The 12,540-nt window shown below is 37.6% G+C and overlaps 1 protein-coding gene across 8 annotated transcripts in view; it reads right to left on the bottom strand.

The window, feature by feature from the left end:
* The window catches only part of GFM2 (GTP dependent ribosome recycling factor mitochondrial 2), a 70,748-nt gene that overhangs the window by 32,441 nt on the left and 25,767 nt on the right, over positions 1-12,540 (bottom strand). For all 8 annotated transcript variants that reach the window (XR_012495084.1, XR_012495085.1, XR_012495086.1 and 5 more), the window contains 4 exons: positions 11,071-11,260; positions 6,780-6,856; positions 4,390-4,528; positions 1,300-1,479 (listed from right to left, as the gene is read on the bottom strand). Coding sequence is in view for 5 of the 8 variants with exons in the window: in XM_019728122.2 (XP_019583681.2) it covers positions 1,300-1,479; positions 4,390-4,528; positions 6,780-6,856; positions 11,071-11,260 (586 nt within the window). In the remaining 3 variants the exon portion in view is untranslated. The remainder of the gene's footprint in view (positions 1-1,299; positions 1,480-4,389; positions 4,529-6,779; positions 6,857-11,070; positions 11,261-12,540) is intronic.

The raw sequence follows: 12,540 nt of genomic DNA, 5'->3' as shown, positions 1-12,540 counted from the left end.
AAGACTGGAGAAAGAGGCGAACACACAGCTTCCTGGAGCAGAAAACACCCTGGGAGCCAGTGTCAGGGTAGGAAAAGCTGAACTATAATTGATAAATTGTTGGAGACTCAGTGTGAACAACTCTGAGATTTAAAAACTAGGGGGACCCAGTCATTGGGGGGAGGGGGCCGGGGGCACAATTTTGTGAGATTTACCTCCAGAAGCTCAAGTAGGTTCTCATAGTAAATATCAGACAAAAGTATCCCTGTGCTTCTAGCAGGGGAAAGAAAAAAACATTCTGAAATACAGCTGACCTTTAAACAACGTAGGGGATTAGGGGAACCAACCCGAGCCGATGAAAATCCATGTAGAACTTTTGAATCCCCAAAAACTTGGCCCTTCATATCCATTGGTTTCACACCCACAGATTCAACCAACTTGGGATTGAAAACAGTACTTCAGAACACTCTGTCCTTAACAGGCCTTTCCCCAGGGGAAACTAGTTAACTACAGCCTAACCTCCAGGGGCACCATCATCAAAGCCTAACTGACCTGGGGGAAGTGCCCTACTCTAGTCCACTCTAGCCATCCTGTGCCGCCTAGGGAGTGAGAAAAACTGAGGAACGTTTGTACAGTTCACAGTCCAGAGGCACAGACTCACGAGAAGACTGAGGCCTAATCCTAGGACTACTGAACGCTTCTCCATCCCCCACACCTCACCACATTACTAAAGGCCTGTTTTCAGCCATTCCTTTTACCCAGTACATCATGTCTGGCTATCAAGAAAAAGTTACAAGGCAAAATGCACAATCTGAGTAGACAGAATAAGCATCATGACCAGACATGGCAGGAATGTTGGAATGATCAGACCAGGGATGTAAAACAACTATGATTAATATGACAAAGGCTCCAACAGATAAAGTAGACAGCACGCAAGAACAGATGGGCAATAAAAGCAGAGAGATGTAAGTCCTAGGAAAGAACCAAAAAGAAATTCCAGATAGAGGTAAAAGACACTGCAACAAAAATTAAGAATGCCTCTGATAGGCTTATAAGTAGACTAGACACAGCTAAGGAAAGAGTCTCTGAGTTATTTATCAGTAGAAACCTCCAAAACGGAAAACCAAAGTGAACAAAAGACTGAAAAAACAACAACAGACCAAGGACTATGGGACAATCATAAAAGGTATAACATATACATAATGGGAAGAGATAGGGAGAAAACTCTACCCAAGTTAGAAAAAGACTGAAATAATCTGTAATATTAGGAGTGACTCAATGGTTGAGTGTGACAGTCATACTCTTACCCAAGTACCTCACCTTGGAGGCATGCACTGTGAATTCCATTTTCAATGGCCTCTTGGGAGGCCTTCCAAATGTCTTCACTAACACTGTCGGCATACTCAATAACTGGCGCACCAGATGACGCTTCAATCGGCTTTGCTTCCACTTCCACAGTCACAAGATGCCGTTTGTCTCCTAAAGTTCTATCTAAGGTATCTGTAAACAAATTGAATATGGTACCTCAGACATTTGTTCCGGGGTATGAAGGTGCCACAACTGGCAAATTTACAATCAACAACTTCAAGGTCTAACAGAAGATAAAGTGGGAAAAAATATGAGTGGCACCAAATACAGTATAAAAATGTCAAAGTAAGTAGTTCTACCAAGAAAGCATCTGCTTCCATGTTTATCCCTGTTAAAAACCTGCTCTGAATGCAAGGTAATACTGCTTTAGTGTTAAGATGCTTTGAGGCAGATGATCACACAAATTTTGATATGCAGATTACATTCAAATTTTTTGAAACATCTCTTGTATGACTGAAATTCTTTTAATTACAAATGTTTTGTTTAAAAGTAAAACATGTAGAGTACAAAAGGTCATCTAAGGAAAATTAAAAGGATTTCAACTCTGACAATCCATAAACGGTTAAATTTCATATATTCTTCTAGTAATATATACATTTAATATTTATGCTTTCCAAAAAGCTAATGAAATGTCTTTTTGTAAAATTGAAAATAGTATCTCTCATTAGCTAACAACCAACAGCTTTCACGAATCTGTAGTATTTTACTAAAACACAACTACGCTGTATTTATGTAAGTGACCATGTAATGCAGTGACTCATGGTCCAAATTCAAAACTTAGAATTAATTACAGTCCACAATTCCTCTTCATAAGTCCTTTTCGAGCTCAGTTTTATATTATGAATATTTTACACTTATAAATATATGCATAAGCTAAAAATAAAATGAACATTCAGGAAACATAAAATTACTAAAGAAACAGAACGATTACACAGTAATCTAGAAACCTTCTGCAACGACTGTCACATTATATTTAATCATTATGTTTTTCTTTAGAGTTATAACACATGCATGTACCCCCAAACAATATAGTTTACTTCTGCTTCATTTTGAATGTTATTATATTGTATATATTCTGCAACTTGCTTTTTTGGCTACACATCTGTGGATCATATGAGCTGACATGTTGATATAAGTGCATTCTTTTTCACTGCGATATAGTATTCCATGAACACGGTACAATTTATTTATCCATTCTTCTGTACACACATATTTGACCTGTTTTTTCTATTTCGTTTTCTTTTATTACAACGCTATTATGAAGATTCTTATATCTGTCTCCCAATGCACATGTCTAAGTGTTTCTCTACAGCATGCACCTAGGAGTGTAACGCTAAGTAGTAAGGTCCGCACAGGGTCAACTTCACAAGAAGTTACCAAACTGTTTTCATAGTGGTTGTACAATTTATACTTTCACCAGAAGTTTTTATAAGTTTTCAATGCTCAACACCTCACCAATTCTCGGCATTGTCAGATTTCAATTCTTGCCAATTTTGTTGGTGTAAAATGGCATCTCACACTTTTAACTGGCATGATCCTAATCGTTACTGAGACTGAAAATCTTTCAACATGTTCATGGGCCTTTCGGGTATCCTCTTTTCTGAAATACCTGTTTAACCTTTTTTTGCTCACTTTTCTACTTGTTTGCCATGTTTTTACTGATCTTTAGAAGTTCTTTAGATAGTCTGGGTACTAATATTTTGTCAGTTTATATGATGCAAATATCTTCCTTCTCTCAGCTTTTGGTATGTCTTTTTGCTTTCTTTATAGTATATTCTATACACAAATTTTTAATTTTAATAATACCGAATGTAGCCATCTTACTTCATGGTTTCAGCTTCTGGTGTTATATAAGTCCAACCCTATCCTGGTTACTAAGACGTTTCTATATTTTCTCCCCCAAATTTGAAGGTTTGCCTTTCATAAAGTTTTCGGGTTTTGTTTTGTTTTAGGGCATATAGTAGCACTTATTTTTTTATATTCTGTGCTCCAAGGAAGATATTACACTAAATTCTTCCTGGTTAGGAATTTTGCAGGTCACACTGACTCCATGAAAAACCCTATCAGAAGTCTGTGGTTACAGATTCTCACTTGTTTCTGGAGAAGACTTTCCTAGTTAATTATTTCCATGAGGATGTGGCCACCAAGTACTAGGTTAGAAATGACTGCAGATTCCTCCAGAATAGCTTAGTGGCTTTGGTGCTGACTTACTTTCTGAGATTCCTGTCTTAGCTTCCTTTTTACCTCTGGAAATTTCCATTATGTTCCAATCAGTTCAGACATTAATTTAAAAGATGTTACTTATATTTTCCCAGCATTTTTAATTTTTCCATATACAAAGTCCAGAAACAGAGATCTTCCTTCATTTGCTCCTAAATTCTATTTGTTTAGTTTTTCAAATTTCAGTGAAAAGTAGCCACCTGACCTTTTTACAAATCACTGAGTTGCTTAAAAGCACCTGGTTATCCTAAACATCTTTTCTCTATAGTATTTTTTTAAAAACCTATCTATGTTTTCTCCTTGAGGGGAAAAGCAATAATGTCACGTTCTTTTGCTTAAGGGAACCAAATTAAAACTATTAACCATGAATTCTTACATTTTGGAACAGAAATTTAAAAACTGCCCTTTCTCAAGAATACAATTGGTATTGATAACTATATTTATTAAACAGTGAAAATTATTTTCCTCTCACTTTATAGAATAAAAATAACGTCAACTTCAAATTCTTATACTCATTCTGGTAGTAAGGATAGGGATGAGCCATCTACTTCAATGGTTTATTCTATCCCATGGCCACTAAAAAAGCACATTTGCTTGATTGAATGGCTCATCCAGTAAATATGAATAGTAATAGAATAGGGCTATTTAAAACAAAACAAAAAGATCCTAAGAAACAAGAAAACACACACATAAAACCTGTCCCCACTAATGGAAGACATTAGTGCTTTATGCAACTAAAAGATACTGAGAAAACATCCTTGAGAGAGAGAAAGAAAGAGAGAGAAACAAAAACAGCAAATTCTAAATGTTCTATTTTTTCACCTGTGGCACGAACTGAATTTAAGATAGTCTCTCGGTATGCCACCTGGAGAGGCCCTAGATAGGTTTCCAGTCCATATTCCCTCTTGATTCGGTCATGAATAATCTCAATATGTAACTCCCCCATACCACACAGGACAGTCTGGTTAAAAAAGAAAATAAAACAAAGATCAAGGAAAAATTAGATTTACACAAAATACTGTATAAAGGTATAATATCAATGTGTTATTTTTCATTAATTAGAAAGTTTTTTTTGCAATTTTTTTGGCTCCTACATCACTGTTTTTTTTAACTTTTCTGATTGGAATAATAAGTCAAAAGTGGATTACTAGGCCACTCTCTCCTTATTCCATGATAGTTGAATTATCAGCTGGGCAAGTGGCATTTAGCTAAGACTACACTTCCCAACCACACAGCTAAGTTCTGGCCAGTGGAACATGAGTATAATTGATGCCATCAATGTCTATGTTACGCCTTTAAGAAAAGAGAAAATCCCTTCTCTTAATGAAGATATAGGCAACTGTCTCAAAACATGTGGATGAGGGCAACATCTTATGAACGGGGTAAAATAACCTTTCTCCCAAACATTCCCAACCACATGGGTATTTCCCAACCGTCCTGGGTACCTTACAGCTTTGTAGGCAGTCAAAATTTCCAGACTAGCTTAGACTTTTATGTGACAGAGAAATTGACTTTTATTTTCTATGAACCAATGTTATTTTGGGTCCTTGCTAAAACACCCAAATTTGTATCAAAACCAATCAAGACATGCTTTTTTTTTTTTTTAAAGCAACTATAACCATTGTACCTGAAGAAGGTCTTTGTGTAGAAGAAATAGTGCAAGGATTCCATATTTGTTCCATCTTGCTCATATGCTACCTGTGAAGAATTTACCCAAAGAGAGATCTGGCCCTTGCTCTCAGCAATTGGAAAATTATCTTTAGGCCAGGATGCTGACTGATAGAAAGTGTCTTTGCTTGCCTGGGGACTTTGTCCACCAAACTGTCTAACAATGTGATTTATGATGCGGGCTTTGGAATAACCATATCAGTTCCAACGTAGAGAACTCCTATGGGACAAAGGTCAACCATATAGGCAGTATGTGACTGAGCCCCAATAAAAACTCGACACCAAAGGCCCAGGTGAGCCTCCTTTGTTGGCAATCTTCTACCAGGAGGGTAACACATCCCTGAGGATGCACAAAGCTTCTCACTTAGAACTGTGCCGTGTGTGTTTTCCTTTGGCTGGTTCTAATTTGTATCCTTTTTGCTGTAATAAAACTATAATTGTAAGGAACAAAAAAGAAAAAAAATTACTTGGTGTATGACTGTTATACCTTAAAGAAGTAAATTATTTGAAAAAAGCAAGCTGTAGAATAATACAAATAGAGTGACCTGTTATATATCTATACATTATATATTTGGAAAAAGTATACCGTTTTATAATGTAGCACAGCAGAAGAGTGGATGTTTGAAAAAGAGTGAAAGAGCATTCACCAAGTTTTCAGTGGTTACCTGTGTAGAATAGGATTAAGAGACAGAAAGGGAAACTTTCTTTACTTTGTACACTTGGGTGTTATTTGCTATTTAAAAAATATGTATTGGCATTTTTTAAATAATAAAGTTCTTGTAGCATTCAGGGTCAATTAAACTAAATTACTACTCATTTAGCTGGCATTTGGGAAAATAAAGTACCCTGTATTTTCCAGATTAACTAAATCAGTTTATCCTTATAAAGACAAATTTTTAATCTTTTTTTTAATTTTTATTGGGGAATATTGGGGAACAAGAGTGTTTCTGCAGGGCCCATCAGCTCCAGGTCATTGTCCTTCAATCTAGTTGTGGAGGGCGCAGCTCACTGGCCCAAGTGGGAATCGAATCAGCAGCCCTGCTGTTCAGAGCTCGCGTTCTAACCAACTGAGCCATCTGGGGGCCCCAAATTTTTAATCTGTTTAAGGAATTTTTTCTAAAATCTTATGTAAATTTACCCTGCCTTCCTAAAAGGAAGATGTAGACTGAACATCTATTCTCCTGTGCTATAATATACAGCCCAGTTTGTACCTACTTTAGAACTCTGTTTCCTCCCACATGGGTAGGTAGTAATCTATCAATTCTCACCCATTTATGTGTATCGTTGTCATTAAAAGCACCTTGCATCCTCCCTTTAGTATGCTGCTTCTATAAGCCTTAGCACAAGAGGCTCAGGGCTTTGTCTTGGGGTGAACCTCATTTGAAAATGTCACAAAATGCTAACTTCTGGAAGGTCGAAATGTTGGACAGTAATTTATATAAGTGAGGTATGTTTATTTTGAGGAATAAAGGAGAATTTGTTTATTTAGCTTGACAGTCAACATAATAATAATAATAATCAGTGATTGGTAATAATATACCTACTTGCCCAGAGTCAGGATCTAGCCTCACTTTCAAACTGGGATCTTCACGCTGAAGGCACTTCAATGCATGATCCAAATCTAGGAGATAAACAATAACTGTTATCTTTGTATTTCATTTTTTAGATAATGTACCATATGTACCATATGTGGGGAAAATAGATGTATAAGCAAACACATTTTGAAAAAGAAAATTTCAAACAGCCGTAACTGTTTTGTGGAGAATAAAAAAAGATGATAAAACAAGTGATGGGAGGTGACTTGAGATTGGGTGATCTGGGAAGGCCTCTCCAGGATGATTTAGGTAAAGACACACAAAAAAGAATGACCTTGTAAGCAAAATCCTGAAGAAAAAGAAAGGAAATAGCTGTGGAAGAAAAGGTTTGCTCCTGGAAAAGGAAAAAGGCCAGTGTAGCTGGATACTGGTGGGAAGAAGGAAGGGAAGCCTCAGGTGAGGAGGTAGATGAGTGGCAGGGATCACATCAAGCAAGGCTTCATAGGCCATGGTGAGGAGTTGGGATTTGCATGGGGAAGCCACTGAATGGTTCTGAGTCAGGAAAATCATCTGATCATGTTTCGCAAAGATCAATCAAAGAGCTGACAAAAAGGCAAAATGCCTCCAGGAACACAAGCAATCATGAGAAACTGGCAAAAGGAAGATAAATTACATCATGAATAAAGAGATGCTAATGTGATCACTCTATGATGAATTACCATAACCAAAGAGGAAATAAGAATATTACTTGCATTAAGTATGCCATCTCAAGTAAGGTGATACTGTAATACAATCAATTAACTGATAAGTACACCCTGTGTCTTTATAGAAGATGTTAGAAGTTCCACAGACTTTATATAAAATGTAGCTGAAGAGCTCCGCAATGGATTAATGAACCTTATCACACATTTAAAGTGTTCTTAGGTATATAAACCAGGCCTTCTAGACCTGCACTGTCCAATGGTAGCTACTAGCCATCTGTGATAGGTGTTACTAGTTCAAATTGAATGTGCTATAAGTATAAAATACCACCAGGCTTCAAAAACTTTATATGAAAAAAAAGGGTAAAATTTTTCAGTAATTTTTTCTACTGATTACATGTTGATATAATATTTTTGATATACTAGGTTAAGTAAAATATATTATTTAAGTTAATTTTGCCAGCTTAACTTTTTTTAATATGGCTGTAAGAAAATTTTAAGTTACATATGTGGATCATGCATTTCTATTGAACAGTGCTGTTCTAGACTCGATATTCCAAAGTTGGGTCTAAGGACCAGCAACACTGGCGTCAACAGAGCTTGTTAGAAATAGAGGCTCAGGTTCCAGACTGAATCGGAATTCACATTTAACAAGAACCTCAGGAGACGTATATGCACATCCGAGGTTAGGAGCCATTATTTTAGATAATATTTATCTTTAAGCATCTACAGATACTCAAAGAAAGTAACAATGCTTATGTCACTTTGTGACTTTTGGAATGAAAAGACAGTAATTTCATTCTAAAATAAACAAGTTCATTCAAAAATATTTATAAAGAATCTATCTTTCAGGAGCTTACTGGGGTGAAAACACAGCATTATAACACAGGGTGTCAAGTGGTATAGTAGGACCATCAAGTAAGTAATGGAAGGACAATGGAAGAATACAGAAAAGGTTATGTGGATCTGCTTCCAGGAAGTCTGAGTAAGGGAGGCTCTGGGAAGTCCTCTACTCTCTGGGGCCTAGGACCCCAAAGCTAATGCCCATTAATTAGACTTTCTTTGGATTCTAAACTTTTCTCCTAAAGTAATCGTTAAAGGATTGAGGCCTAAATTTTAAATTGGCTGGTGCAATTTAACTGCAATCCTGCAATCTGAATTTAGGTGCCCATACTACCTTTGAAATAAGAAATGACTTTCAAATATATTTAAAAGAACTCACAGGTTATTTTGCTTGGGCAACCCCTTAAGTGCCTGGCAAACCTTGAGACCTTGATAGAAGTTGCTCAGTCAACCCTGATGTAACTGGGTGCCACATTCATGTCTTCTGATCCTTTTCCAGAGTCAAGACGAGCCTTAGGGCATCTTATAGCAACAAGAAAACTGCCTCTTCACCTGTTTTAATTTAAATGCTATAACTTTACCAACTGGACAGAAAAGATCCAGCTTCCTTCAGTACTTGGGGGCTGTCTTATACCTGTACTCAGATTTCTTTCATGTTCACTCCAGCTGAAGAGATGAGGAACTGGAACCCCAAGCTACTTGGCTAGGAATCTTCCTTTCTTTCCCACTAGGTACTCAAAAACACATGGGAAACAAAAAAGGTTGCCTGTGTTTTTCCATAATCTGTGAGTCCAACTTGTTTCACGGGGGGAGAAAAAGGCTTCTCATGCCACCTCTAGATCTGGAAGGTTTGTCCTTTAACAACCTATAGAGGAATTCAGTGAGAGTTTCAAAAAGAGGTGATGCTTGAATTGAGACCTAATGAATAAACGTCTTCCAAGCAGATGAATTCAGGGGTGTCATCATAACACAAGAGAGAAGAAAAAGAAACAGCAATATAAAAGAGCATGGCATCATCAGGAAATCAGAACTTTATTATGGCAGTGTAAGATGTGAGTAGTTACTGTTTTTATTTTTGTTTCGGTGAATGAAGAGGATTCAGACCAAGGAGAAGTTTCAAGAAATGAAGCCAAGCAGAAAGCTGGTCTCAGAGACCACTAGTAGCCTTCCACTCTATCCTCATGCTGCTTAGCTGACAGACTGCATTTACCGTACTCCTTTGCAAGTGGGTAGCCACATAGCTAACAAATCTTAAAAGGGAAAGGGGTACATCTTCTTTTTCCCCCTTACTCCTTTCTGCTGCCAGGAACTCCTACGTGATGCCCAAGGCTCCAGCAGCCATCATGAGATGACTAAGGACAGGAGCTCTGCAGGACAGAAGATTGGAGCGTGGGTGCCCGATGACATTGTGGACCCATCCTCTAATCCCCGGGCTACCAACTCAAGGCATACATTATGAGAGAGAAATAAACTTCTGTCATTAAAGCAACTGTTATTTGGGAGTTTCCTGCTGTATTTAACCAAATCTAATTGGAAATGAAATAGCTGAAATCATGAATCTTTATAGTACCATACTAAAGAGTTTGGGTTTGTGCTGTAAGTAATGAAAAGCCACTAAAGAACTGAGAGAATATGCGAAAGAACCAAGTATGTAACACTCAAAAAGATCAAATGACATAAACCATGGTATATAAATGTCTTCACTGAGTTCTAAAGGTTAAGCTAGAAAACAAGGAAAAGTGGCAATCTTATAAATGATGATGAGAAATTGAACCAGTTATGAATTGGTTACTGTCTAATCTAATGTACTGGAAGGGCATTTCTGAGGTCCATTACTTAGAATCCCATAGATATGTAGCACCACAAGAACAAGAGTAAGGAAGAATATGATATGAGAAAAACGGCCAAGATATAAGAAAAGAAAAACATGAAAGAAGCTTGTAAAAATCAAAACATCTTAAAAAAAAAGCTACACTGGGCCGGCCCGGTGGCTCAGGCGGTTAGAGCTCCGTGCTCCTAACTCCGAAGGCTGCCGGTTCGATTCCCACATGGGCCAGTGGGCTCCCAACCACAAGGTTGCCAGTTCAATTCCTCGAGTCCCGCAAGGGATGGTGGGCAGCGCCCCCTGCAACTAAGATTGAACATGGCACCTTGAGCTGAGCTACCTCCCGGTTGGCTCAGTTGGTTGGAGCACGGGCTCTCAACCACAAGGTTGCCAGTTCAATTCCTCGACTCCCGCAAGGGATGGTGGGCAGCGCCCCCTGCAACTAAAATTGAACACGGCACCTTGAGCTGAGCTGCCGCTAAGCTCCCAGATGGCTCAGTTGGTTGGAGCGCATCCTCTCAACCACAAGGTTGCCGGTTCGACTCCCGCAAGGGATGGTGGGCAGTGCCCCCCGCAACTAGCAACGGCAACTGGACCTGGGGCTGAGCTGCGCCCTCCACAACTAAGACTGAAAGAACAACTTGAAGCTGAACAGAACCCTCCACAACTAAGATTGAAAGGACAACAACTTGACTTGGAGAAAAAGTCCTGAAATTGCACACTGTTCCCCAATAAAGCCCTGTTCCCCTTCCCCAATAAAAAATCTTAAAAAAAAAAAAAAAAAAAGCTACATTAATCACAAGAAATACTTACCAATAAATTCTGGTAAAATTAAACTCAATCACATAAGAAATACTTTAAGGGTCTAATGCAACTATGTTATCTAACTTATCAGAGCACTAATTAATTGATACACCAAGACTATTTGTACCTGGCTGCTTAGACACAGAAGGGGGTTCTATGGTACAGAAGAAAACAGGTTCTGGAATCTCCACCCCAGCCAATAAAAGTCTCTCTGCTTCACTGTTTTGTCTTTGCTTCTTTTCTCCCTCCCTTTCGGCTCGACGAGCTGCAGCTAGCGCGCTGGACTTGGATGAGACCAGGGTGTCTCCAGTAGCAGTCTGCGAGAGAACAAGACAACTTGGAATAAAACAGGCTGTTGGCAAACACCCAGCTTCTACCAAGAACCATGAAATAAGAAAAAATTTAATGTAGCACTTTCTTTTCACAGTACTTAAAAAAGAGACAAATTCATAAAGCTCATTATAACTTTGCACAAATAAAGCTAATTTAACTTATATAAGAATGCTATCCAAAATACTGCTGTAATAAATTCTAATACACACACACACACACACACACACACACACACTCTACATATCCAAAATTCATTTGGATTAACAAATGTTCCTTCCTAAATTTTCAATAATATAAAGACAGGTTAGGTAGAAGTCGATTATAGTGTTTTATCACCAATTGTTTATTAGTATTTTGCAGAAAATCCTCTATTAATGCAATTAACCACAATACTTTTGACCATGTAAAACTGATGGCGTCCTTGTAGACTCATTATTTTTTAAAAGTAAAATTTCACTTTTAAACTTTTATATTATGAAGTTGTGTCAGTTTCCTTCTCTGTGAAGATATTTCTGATGAAGCAGTAATTCAAACGGATTTTTGTAACTCCTTCAAATACGTACAAGGAGTTCCTGTCTTCATGTAGACAGAGAGAGGACACTGCAATGCTAGAAATCCAATTTCTAGACTGTAGGAATTTTTTGCTAACGGATCTTAAATCTTGCAATTAATTATAAAGAGTTTAAAATGTTAAAAGTAACAATGTTTATCCTAAATGCCAAATATACCAAATTGCAATAAGAAACCGTATTTGACTTAATCCATATATAAGTGAAATATCCTTAGTTTTAACCCACCAAAATCATATACAGAGGGTGCCATTTAAATGTATACACATTTTAAGAAAGGAAAACTCCATTAAAATTGTAATTCTCAATATATACTGATAACAAAATATGAATTCAAGTCACATTTGACTTCTGCAATTACAAGAGGTGCTCAAAGTGGTTACCATCAGCGTCCAGACACTTCTGATTATGGCGAACTACTGCTTGAGCAATGCTGACCAAAGTGTCCAGTTGTAACATTCTTTTGGCACCCCGGTATACAGACAGCATTAAGTATTTTCATCCATTCATCCCACAGAAGTCATGGAATGCCTAAATGCACTCGTCTAAGAACTCTAAGAACTAAGAATAGAGAGGAAAAGAGACAAAAATCCTTGCCCTCATGGAGCCTTCACTGGCAAAATATCTTCAGTTATTATACCTGATTGCTTATGAGGTTAGATGAAATTGTCTGCAGTGATCAAGGTAGGAGAAAA

This window comes from Rhinolophus sinicus, linkage group LG03 (assembly GCF_036562045.2).
Source record: "Rhinolophus sinicus isolate RSC01 linkage group LG03, ASM3656204v1, whole genome shotgun sequence".
Classification (NCBI taxonomy): Eukaryota; Metazoa; Chordata; class Mammalia; order Chiroptera; family Rhinolophidae; genus Rhinolophus; species Rhinolophus sinicus.
This window is presented reverse-complemented; position numbering and strand designations above follow the sequence as displayed.